Source organism: Vigna angularis, chromosome 1, assembly GCF_016808095.1.
Source record: "Vigna angularis cultivar LongXiaoDou No.4 chromosome 1, ASM1680809v1, whole genome shotgun sequence".
Taxonomy (NCBI): Eukaryota; Viridiplantae; Streptophyta; class Magnoliopsida; order Fabales; family Fabaceae; genus Vigna; species Vigna angularis.
In genome coordinates, this window is record NC_068970.1 from 40,021,255 (window position 1) to 40,033,078 (window position 11,824).

An 11,824-nucleotide genomic window follows, 5' to 3' on the forward strand; every position below is an offset into this window, starting at 1 on the left:
CAAGCGCCCTTCGACCTTCTTCAGCTTTCTTATCTCGTACTTTATATGTCCCTTTTGAGTTCCAACTCCTTGATACTTTTTCTCTTCTTCCAAATCATACCAATAACCTACAAAATTAAGGAAATTTAGTGATAAAATCATTAATTAGACACTTTAAGACAAGCAGAATTTCAAAACATAACAAACTTAGTCGAATGGCTTGCGCACATAGTCGACTTTGCAACAGTTAAAAACATAGTTTTGAAAAACTTTCGCTTCAAAAATTCTCACAGCACACTTTGAAAAAGTTTGTGCAAAGCAACGAGTTTTAATCGACTTACTTCATAATGAAGTCGACTTAAAACTTCTGTTTTGCTACACAATTTAAGTTCAACTAAAGTGCATCTGGTTTTTCTTTTCCAAAACATTTTTCACGCAATCACAGATTAAATCTCACATATATAACATAGTGAATTGCAATTATCAACACAACACAAACATGTTCTCATATAATCATAATCATGAAAGTAATGAACATGTAACAGATAAACACATGTGTTATTAATTATGTGTTGTCATCATCAAAAACTAGAAGCTCTGAGATTGTAGGTTCAGCTAAACTAGTGCTCCCTCTATCAACAATCTCAACAATCTTCCCCTTTTTTGATGATGCACAACCATGATTAATAAACAACCATGTTGTACACAACAATTCAAATTATCAAACAAATATCAATCCATATATATCAGTATAATTCTCCCCCTTTGGGCATTAGCAAAAAAGGTATGCAAACAGGTATTGATATTTAAATATTCAATTATTTCTGAGATGCAACAGTAAATCATAAAGCAAACACAGATGCTCCCCTTGTCACAGATAATCACATAAGAAAGAATGTACTCTCCTCCTTAAGTATAGGCATGTGAAATATCTAAAAAATATGTAATGCTCCCTTTGTCATTATGCATGTTTCATAGAATATAACAGAGCATTTATTGACATTTGACAGATTTGTATAAGTTAGAAAACATGTAAGCATATCAATGCAATATCAATACAACAATCTCAATATAATCTCTCAAACATTTCAATCAATTATAACACATAGATATAACAAATATAAAATAATCAATAGTATGTAATCAATAAAGAGATAACAATATTCCAACTCATGGAATCTTTTTAACCCCTATTAACAACAATCGATTTTCCCAAATTCATAATCAACTTCATTGCTTTTTATTAGAGTTGAATCTCCAGTATTGTTTATCCAGAAGCAATGTTCCTGCAAAAACCTTTCAAGATGCTTTCCAGATCAAGTATTTTAGAATCATTGTAATACAGGAATTGTTACAGTTATAATATGCATGTGTAAATGTATGAATGCAACAATAATCAGTAATACATTCAACTTCATACTTAACACAATTGATTATAATCAGATTAAGTCACGATTATAATACTGATTGATGACAAACAAAATATCTGATTTCATTAATATTGATCTGTAATTACAATCAGATAACCAAAACACAATATGGCATAAGAAGCCAACTACAAATTAACACGAAAAACATTAAGCAAGTATCTAGAAACACACAACCTAAACACAAGACAATCAAAATGTATGACACTAGCCTTTAAACACGAGAACCCTATTCTGTTTCAGATGACTCTACAATCTTTTCTTCAGCACTGTTCTTTCCACTTTCAGAATCATCAATAGAAGTATCTCCAAAAGCATTTATTCTCAGTACATAGTCCATCTTCTGATGCAGCTTAGTGAATGATCTTTGAAGCATCATCATTTTCTCGTCAAGTCTTTTGAATCTTTCATCCACAAATTCTTCAAATCTTGTTTGAGGCTAAAATTCATATCTTAATGAATCAATATTTACATGATTCATTTCATCAGTACCGGGAATGTACTCATCCTTGAATACCCAGCCTTCCTTTCCTTTTCGAAAACCCACTGAGTCTAAGAATAACTCTTCTAAAACATTCTGCTTATTGCAGCAAATTGTTCTTTCATTTGTGATATCCACATTCTGTATTCTCAAAGTTTTAGTTATGAACACTCCATATGGTAGATGATACTCCTTTTGTTTTGCAAACATTAACATATAATCACTTATCACCAAAGACCAATCCGTTTGAGTACCAGTTTGTAATGCATAAAGCAGGTACACATCTTCAGCATTTAGTATGGATCGATCCTCACCCCTTGGAAGTAGAATCCAGGTAATCATGCATGCGCATAAGCATTCTTCTTTGTGTAAATTCTTAATATCAAAGGATTCATATTTCCGTACCATGTCAGAATTTTTCAAGAAGTGATTGTAGATATCAGTTTTGTACAATCCTGGTACTCGTGATGTGCATTCAGTCCTTCTTGTTGAAATCCCGCTACATACTTCCAGATGGAATAATCAATACTTATCTTCACACCCTTTACTCAGGACGTGAGACAGTTTCCCTTCCTTTTCAAATTAGAGTAGAATACCTTCACAAGGTTTGGATAACAATCCCCTTGAAGTTCAACAAATTTTGTCAGACCAACTTTCTCCAACCATTCTTGAAATAAGAAGCCTTCACTACGGAAAAACGAAATACTTAAACCCTTGTGTCTGATCACTTCTTTGTACTCCCATTGGCATATGAAATCAGTGCGTTGATCGTCATCACTGAACCACCCAAAAGGATCAGCCTCTCTTCTAGAAGATGTAGAGCACTTCCCTGGTCGTGAAGATGAAGCGGCCATCTTGCAGAATTTTGTATAGAATGTAGAGACTCTTTAACAGAAACAAGGGTTTTGTGTAGCTTGTGTGAAACAGACTCAAGATAAGCATACATATATAAAGGCGCGAACCAGGATATACTTAACTAGGCCCATTCAAATTTTCAAACATAGAAAGCCCTAAAACAGAGATATCTAATCGGTTTTGTTAAACATAAAGTTGACTTAAGTATGACAAAACATTAAAAAAAACACTTATATCACAAAGTATAGTTGATTATACACTTAATCAATTCGATTAAAAATCGTGCTATTGAATTTTCCCAAAAAGCAATCTCATTCAATCAATCATACATTCAATAAGCAATCATTCAAACAAATGTTATGCATGATGCAGTGATAAAATAATTGTTACCACTTGTAGATACTCAAGAACTTTGATATCAATGAGTTAGTTCATCCTTGAGTTCTGCATTTTCACAGCATCTACTTTCCTGCAAAATAACTTAAATTTTTCGATGTTGGTACCCATTGGAACTTGGGTCCGGTCTGGTTAGTTGAAGATAGATGTTCCTTGGGAATCCACTTATATATCTCTTTTGGAACTCCAACCTTTCTATAGTAACAGTTTCTAACAATGTGTCCTATGTTATTACAGTACAAATATGCATGTGTAACAGGCTTACTGATATATATAAATTTCTTTGTATCTAATCTGTTACTCTGAGCTTTGTAGCCAATGCCTTGTCTGAATACAACTCTTCCAGAGGCCTTCAGTACAACATCTAAATTGTCCCTGCCCTGTGTGAATTTTGCTAACGTGCAGGTTAAGTAATGAATCTTTTCAACCAATACAGGACAATTCTGGCATTCTTTTTCAACATGGTTTGACTCAGCATCACTCTTCTTTGCAGACTCTAATGCATCATTTAATTTCTTTTCCAGTCTTTCATTCTCCTCAACCAGATTGTTGATTCTGTGCTCAAAGTCTCTTCTTTCAGATATAAGTTGATTGACCTTATATTGCAGTCGCACAACCTCTGCATGAACCTCTTAAAATGCATCCACACAGCATGTCATATTTGACTTCTACAGGTTCATTTTCGAATTCCTCATCATTGTCATAATCATTGATTCCAGATCCCGCCATGAAGCAGATGTTGGATTCTTCTTCAACATTGCGGTCTTCATCACTTGAAGAATCTGAATCACTATTTTCCCAAGCAATATATGCACTCTTTTGTTTCCTTCTTTTCTCTTGAACCAATCTTCTGTTCCCTTTCTGCTTGGCTTTCATATCTGGACACTCAGGCTTGATATGTCCTTCTTTTCAACATTCATAACATTGGATGACAATGGTTCTAGACTCCTTTATTCCTCTTGAGAAACCTGGATTGTTAGTGGAAGAACTATTATTTTTCATAAAATGATTGAATTTTCTTACCACCATAGTCATCAATTCTTTGTCATGCAGATCAGTCTCTGAGTCAGATTCTGGTTCAGTAGTCTTTGAAGCTTTTCGGCTTGTGGCTTTGAGGGCTATTGATTTTTTTTCTTCAATTTATGCTTCCTCCCTCAGCCTTCCAAGTTCTAACTCATGCTCTCTAAGTTTTCCAAACAAGGTTGCCATGTTCATGCTGGTCAGATCTGTTGATTCTGATATAATAGTAACTTTCGGCTGCCAGCTCCAATTGAGGCTTTTCAAAATTTTAAAGTTGATTTCTTCCTTGTCAAATACTTTTCCTAGAGCCATAAGATGATTGACAATGTGTGTGAATCTTTTTTGGACTTCATAGATTGTCTCCCCTGCTTTCATTTTGAATAATTCGTACTCCTGAATGAGTGAATTTTTTCTGGCTCTTTTCACCTCATCTGTTCCTTCATGAGTTTCCTCCAAGACTTCCCACATTTCTTTTGCTGTCTTGCATTATGATATCCTGAAAAATTCATCCATTGCTAGTGTTGAGGCTATTACATTCCTAGCTTTAACATCATATTGTGCTCTGCGGTTCTCATCTTGAGTCCACTCAGAAAAAATTTTCAAAACAACTTTTCCATTCAAAACATGAGTGGGTTCATATGGACTGTTTATGATTGCATCCCAAACACCTTTGTCCACGGATTCAAGAAAGATTTGCATCTGAATTTTCCAAAAAACATAGTTTTCACCAGCAAATAGAGGTGGTTTATTTGGTGATGCACCTTAACCAAAGGTTTGAAAATTAGAAGCCATTTTCCAGGATCAGTCGATTTAACAGAAAACGTAATCGACTAGTTTTTCAAATATTTTATGAAAACCAACTCTGGTGCCAATTGTTAAAATAGAATGGCTTAATTTTCAGCACCAAGAGGGAGGGGGGGGGGGGGAATTGGTGAAATACAAAAACTAAGTTTTCTTTCAATCTTTTTCGCAAAGTAGATGACTTTAAAAACTTTCTTGAAGCACAAAGAAAAATATTTTTAAGTGCAGCAGAAATAAAGTTGATTAAACGGAGTACAGAGTCGATGAAGTAAAAGTGTAGGGATAGAAAAATCAAACACTGCTTTTTATACTGGTTCGGCCAAGCCTACATCCAGTGTCCTTCCTCACCAGGAAGCAAATGCACTATAATGATCAAGGTTTTTACAACAAGGCTTTTATAGAGACCTCCACGTCAAAAATATAAAACACCTCTTTAACCCTCTAATCAAAATATAGGCATACAACACACAACGAGCAATAGCAAGATGTCCCATCTCCTGCCGTCTTTAACCCTTTGAGAAACCCCTCATTGTCCAGAACGCAACACGTCCTCTTCTTGTAGTCACAGCAAGGCAACAACACCAATCTTCATAAGGTTGAATTCCTGATCACTAGAACAGACACCTTCATTGCAGATTTGATCAGATAGTAACAACACACAATCCTTGCTCTTCAAGCTATCTCCATAGATGAACACCACGATCTTCTTTAAGAGTTCTTGGAGCTTTTCCCAAATCTATAAGATAACACTAATCTGAAAATTATCACACAATTCGTTAGATTCTTGAAACTTGTTACAAAATTCAAATTTGCATCAATATATAGTTTTTCACAATTCTGACGCTCTTCAGTCGACTTTGCCACTAATGAAGTCGAATACAATCATGACAATTATAACAGTTAGTAGCAGTTATAGATATTAATTGATTACACAATTAATGCAGTTGACTCACAATTAATGCTTGGTCAAACATATTTAAAAATATAGTCGTTAGACACTTTAACACAAGCATTATTAAAATTTCTAAACATAACAAACTTAGTCGAATGGCTTGCACACATTGTCGACTTTGTAACAGTTAAAAACATAGTTTTGAAAAACTTTCTTTTCAAAAATTCTCATAGCAAACTTTGCAAAAGTTTTTGGAAAGCCACGAGTTTTAATTGACTTACTTCATAATGAAGTCGACTTAAAACTGCTGTTTTGCTACACAATTTAAGTTCTACTAAAGTGCATGTGGTTTTTCTTTTCCAAAACAATTTTCATGCAATCACAGATTAAATCTCACATATATAACATAGTGAATTGCAATTATCAACACAACACAAACATGTTCTCATATAATCATAATCATGAAAGTAATGAACATGGAACACATAAACACATGTGCTATTAATTATGAGTTGTCATCATAAAAAACCAGAAGCTCTGAGATTGTAGGTTCAGCTAAACCAGTGCTCCCCCTATCAACAATGTCAACATAATGCTTGGTCAACACATTTAAAAATATAGTCGTTGTCACCATTATATCAAGCATTAACAGATTTCAAAACAGTAACAAACTTAATCGAATACATATCACATGCAATCGATTATGCAACAATGTTAAGCAAAGTTTTTAAAACTTTTCTCTTTGAAAAACTCTCACAGCACACTTGAAAAAAGTTTGTGCAAAGACACGAGTTTTAATCGATTCATCCCATAATGAAATCGACTTAAAACTGTTGTTTTGCCACACAATTAAAATTCAACATTAGTGCTTGTGGTTTTTCACATCCAAAAACATTGTCATGCATTCATGTATAAAATCACATATATAACACAGTGAAATGCAATGAACAACACAACAACAACACAATCATGTTCTCATATACGCATATAACATGTAAGCATAGAACATGTAACACATAATACACATGTGTTATTAATTATGCGTTGTCATCATCAAAAACTCAGATATTACTGAGATTGTGGGTTCAGCTAAACTAGTGCTCCCCCTATCAGCAATCTCAACAATCTCCCCCTTTTTTGATGATGCACAACCATGATTAATAATCAACCATGTTGCACAACTCAATACAAATTATCAATCAATTACCAATCAACATAACTCTCCCCCTTTGGGCATTAGCAAAAAAGGTAAGCACAATGGTATTGATATACAGATAATCAAGCATACAATGATGCATCAGATAATCATCAAGAAACAAATAATGATTCTCCCCCTATCAAAGATATTGACATGAAATTAAGATTTTTTCCCTTTAAATGAAGACATGTGAAATATATCAATGATACACAATGCTCCCCCTGTCAGAGCATTTATCAGTATGTATTAACATTGTATCAGATCAGATATATTACAACAACAACATAGCAATATTGATTCAATCAAACAAAACATTTTAATCTCTTATTATCTCAGATAATTTATGCATACAGACATAGCATAATCGATTTAATCTATTTTATACTAATGTCATCCAAAATTCACAGATAATTTCGAATAGTATAAAATATTTCTTTGTTCAAAGGTGTTGTAAAAATGTCTGCCCATTGATGTAAGGTATCTACATATTCGACCTTAATTTCACCCTTGAGGATGTGGTCTCGTATGGAATCATGCCTTATTTCAATATGCTTAGTTTTAGAGTGAAGAACATGATTTTTTGTCAAATTAATTGCACTGCTATTATCACACTTTAAGGGAATATGATCTAATGATATGCCATAGTCTTGTAGTTGACTCTTAATCCAAAGAGATTGAGCACAACAGCTTCCAGCTGCTATGTACTCAACTTCTGTGGTAGATAATGCCACACAAGCTTGTTTCTTTGAATGCCAAGAAACTAGTGAACATCCAGCAGATGACAGGTACCACTAGTGCTTTTTCTATCTAATTTACAGTCGCAAAAGTCAGAATCACTATATCCCTCAAGAAAAATGTTTGAACCATTTGGATACCATAAACCAAGAATCTTGGTTCCTTTCAAGTATTTCAAAATTCTTTTTACAGCAGTAAAATGTGATTGTTTTGGCTGAGACTGAAATCTAGCACAGAGACAGACACTATGCATGATATCTGCTCTACTAGCAATTAAGTACAATAGGGATCCGATCATACATCTATATATTTTCTGGTCGAAAACTTTTCCTGCTTCATCAAGGTTAAGATAACAGTTAGTTGCCATAAGTGTTGCAGCCTCTTTGTAGTCCAGTATTTTGTATTTCTTTAACAGGTCATTGCAGTACTTTGATTGATGAATAAAAATGTCATTCTCAGTATGCTTAACTTGAAGTCCCAAAAAGTATGTGAGTTCTCCCATCATGGACATCTCAAACTCTTCTTGCATAGTCTTAGAAAATTCCTTGCATAAAGTAGGATTAGTTGAACCAAAAATGATATCATCAACATAAATTTGCACATACAACTTATCCTTTTTGGAATTCTTAATGAAGAGAGTAGAATCGCTGCAGCGGAATTGTTAGCGTGGAATAACAAACCAAGAGGGTTTTTAATACGAACGTGTGCCTTTTAATTTCTACTCAATTAAACTTACCAAGCAAATAATAAAGACAAATAAAGAGAGTAAGGTTGAGAGAAATTTGCACAGATGATTTTATCCTGGTTCGGATCTTACCAATCCTACGTCCAGTCGCTTATCTCAAAACAAGATAAACAGTTTACTACTCACAAAACAATTACAAATTACAATCACACAGAAACAATTTGTAAGAGTTTAGAAACCACTTCTCTTGATACCACAAGAGATGAACCTACACCTCCTTTGAGTCTTCACAAAGGATGAACACCTTCTCCGAATACTTCACGAAGGATGAACTTCCTCTTCCGAACACCTCCTCAGACACACCAAGGATGAACCTACTATTTCCTCTGTCACCGTAGCAGCACTTCACCAGCTCCACAGACACGAGTTTCACAAGCCGAACAAGAACACACAAGTCTCAATGATTTCTGAGTACTAGAGCACAAGGGAAGAGTTATTTTTGAGATAAAGAGTGAGCCATTTTATAGACTCAGCCTAATACCCTTCCATTCTTCGAAAACGGGCCATCTAACGCATTTAATCAATTAACATAAATATTAATCGATTAATAATGAGTACAACGGCTAGTTTTTCAAATCTGAAACCCCCAACGGCTAGTGTTAATTGATTATTCTCAGGAATGATCGATTAACTAATCGATTATTATTAGCTTTAATCGATTATTACAGGGGCAATTGGGTTTTCAGTGTCAGCCTCGTTTTAATCGATTAAAACCGGGTTTAATCGATTAAAACAACTTATGGATGATTCTCAACAATAAATAAATCAAATATAAATTACAAGAATCAACCCTAATACATATAAGAGCACTATTACATCAACTTTGATTATTATAAAAACTTTATAAACTACAGAGATCTTCAATCTGCCTTTATGGATCTTGACTTGTGCAAATCTGTTCATCATCAAAACTTCATCTTTGATTTTTGCTAACATTCTCCCCCTTTTTTATGATGATCAAAAACTCCTTTGATTTAAAGCTTTTAGTAATAATCTGGATAAAACACAACTTATGGAAGAAAAAGTGCATTAGTGAATAAACACAAATAAGCAAATAAGCTTTAAACATTTTCTCCCCCTTTTTGATCATAATTAAAAAGTTGTGTTTGATGTTCTCCCCCTAAGATAATACTCCCCCTTAATAAAGGCATGTATGCATATGAGCTAAAAATATTTCAAATTTAAAGATTCATTCAAACATACACAATAGGATATTTAAAGCAAATAATTTTAGGATAAAGAACTTATAAAACATTGTTTAGATCTTCATCTTGAGGATTGTCATCATTCTTCGCTTCATCTGTTGTCTTCTACAAATCTTCATCATTGCCTGGATGTAATTCAACTGACTCAAGAGGTTTTGCCTCAAGGTCTACAATTTCATCAAAGACAACATGCACACATTCTTCTATTTCAAATGTTTTCCGATTGAAAACTATATATGCTTTGTATATTAGAAGATATCCAAAAAAAAATAGTTTCATCGGCCTTGGAATAAAATTTTCTTAAATTTTGTTTTAAAGAAATTTTAAATATTAAACAATAGCTCCTTTGGGTTAGATTTAGAAAAAAAAAATCATTTTACAACCCAAACATATCTACCACTTGGAACACCATAATGCTTAATTTTACATTTATTTGAAGTATGACCATTTTTCATACAATAAAAGCATGATACAAAGTTTGTATTCGTATAAGTTGTTCCTTTTTCTACCCATGTTCTACGGGTTCTATTATTATGTTTATTTTTAATTTTAGGAACATACTTATTTTTAACAACCTTATTTTCATTATTTTTACTACATTCTCCTAAGGTTGTGTGTTCTAGTAGTTTCTTAAAATTTTCACAAGAAGCACATTCATCACTACTAGTAAATTTACCCTTTTCAAAAAATAAAACTTTATTTTTCAAATCTTTATTTTCTTCAAAAATATTTTCAAAATTTAATTTTAAATTTTTATTTTCTTCAAGAATATTTTCAAAGTCTGATTTCAAATTTTTTTATTTTCTTCAGAAATATTTTCAAAATTTAATTTTAAATTTTTGGAATCCTTTTTCAATTTCTTATGAGCTTTATCTAATTTTTCAGATTCTACTATTAAAGCAGCATAAGTTTCATGCAATTCATCTTCACTAATTTGACTATAATTATCATAATCGCTAGATGTACTTACTTGGCTTCCAGCGTCGTCGTTCACCACTAAACAGATATTTGCTTCTTCATCAGATTCGCTCAAATCGGAAATTGTTTCGTTGTCATCGTCCCATGCGATGTAGGCTTTCTTTTTCTTGAAGTTTTTCTTTTCCTTTAATTCTTCATTCTTTTTTTGATTTGGGCAGTCCGCTTTTAAGTGCCCCCTTTCTCCGCAACCATAACATTTATAGTGTGAGGAAGATCCTTAATTTTCTTTCTTTTCGAATTTTAATCTTCCTTTGTCTTTTGATTTCATGAACCTGTTGAGCCTTTTTATCATGAGTCTCAAATTTTCTTCATCTTCTGAATCTTCATCTTCCATTTTGCTCTTGCTCTTTTCTACCTCAGATTTCAAGGCTAGACTCTTTTTCTTAGTTTTTGCTTTTGCTTCTTCTTCATCTAGTCTTCCGAGGTCAAGTTCATGCTCTCTCAACTTTCCAAATAATGCCGCCATAGTCATTGTGTTGAGATTTTGTGACTCCGAGATTGCAGTCACCTTAGGTTGCCACAACCTGTCTAAAGACTTTAAGATTTTAATGTTTAGTTCATCAGTATCAAATGACTTACCTAGTCCAATGAGATGATTGACAATGTTGGTGAAGCGTTTTTGAACGTCAGAAATTGTTTCTCCTTGCTTCATCCGGAACATTTCATATTCTTGAATTAGGGAATTCTTTCTTGCCCTCTTTACGTCATCTGTTCCTTCATGTGTTACTCTGAGCACGTCCCACATTTCTTGAGCAGTTTTGCAGACAGAAACCCTGTAGAACTCATCAACAGTCAATGTTGATGCAATAATATTCCGAGCTTTAACGTCATTCTGAAATCTTTTCTTTTCTTCAATGGTCCATTGACCACGGGGCTTTGGTTCCTGTATATTGTTAGTAGGAACAGAAGAACCAGATGCAATAACATCCCAAATTTCACAATCAATAGATTCAATAAATATTTGCATTCTTACCTTCCAGAATGCATAGTTCTCACCTGTGAATAGTGGGGGTCTATTGATTGATGCACCCTCTGCAAAGGTTTGATGTGATCCTGCCATTTGAATGACTATCAAAGCAAGCTCTGATGCCAATTGTTAGAATCGCTGCAGC

The 11,824-nt window shown here is 33.6% G+C and overlaps 1 protein-coding gene across 1 annotated transcript; it reads right to left on the minus strand.

Moving 5' to 3' along the window:
• Nucleotides 1-7,809: 7,809 nt before the first annotated feature.
• LOC128195002 (uncharacterized mitochondrial protein AtMg00810-like) lies at nt 7,810-8,313 on the minus strand. The gene has a single exon (XM_052871756.1). It carries the CDS (start codon nt 8,311-8,313, stop codon nt 7,810-7,812), a length of 504 nt encoding a protein of 167 aa, XP_052727716.1.
• Between the last annotated feature and the right edge of the window lie 3,511 nt (nt 8,314-11,824).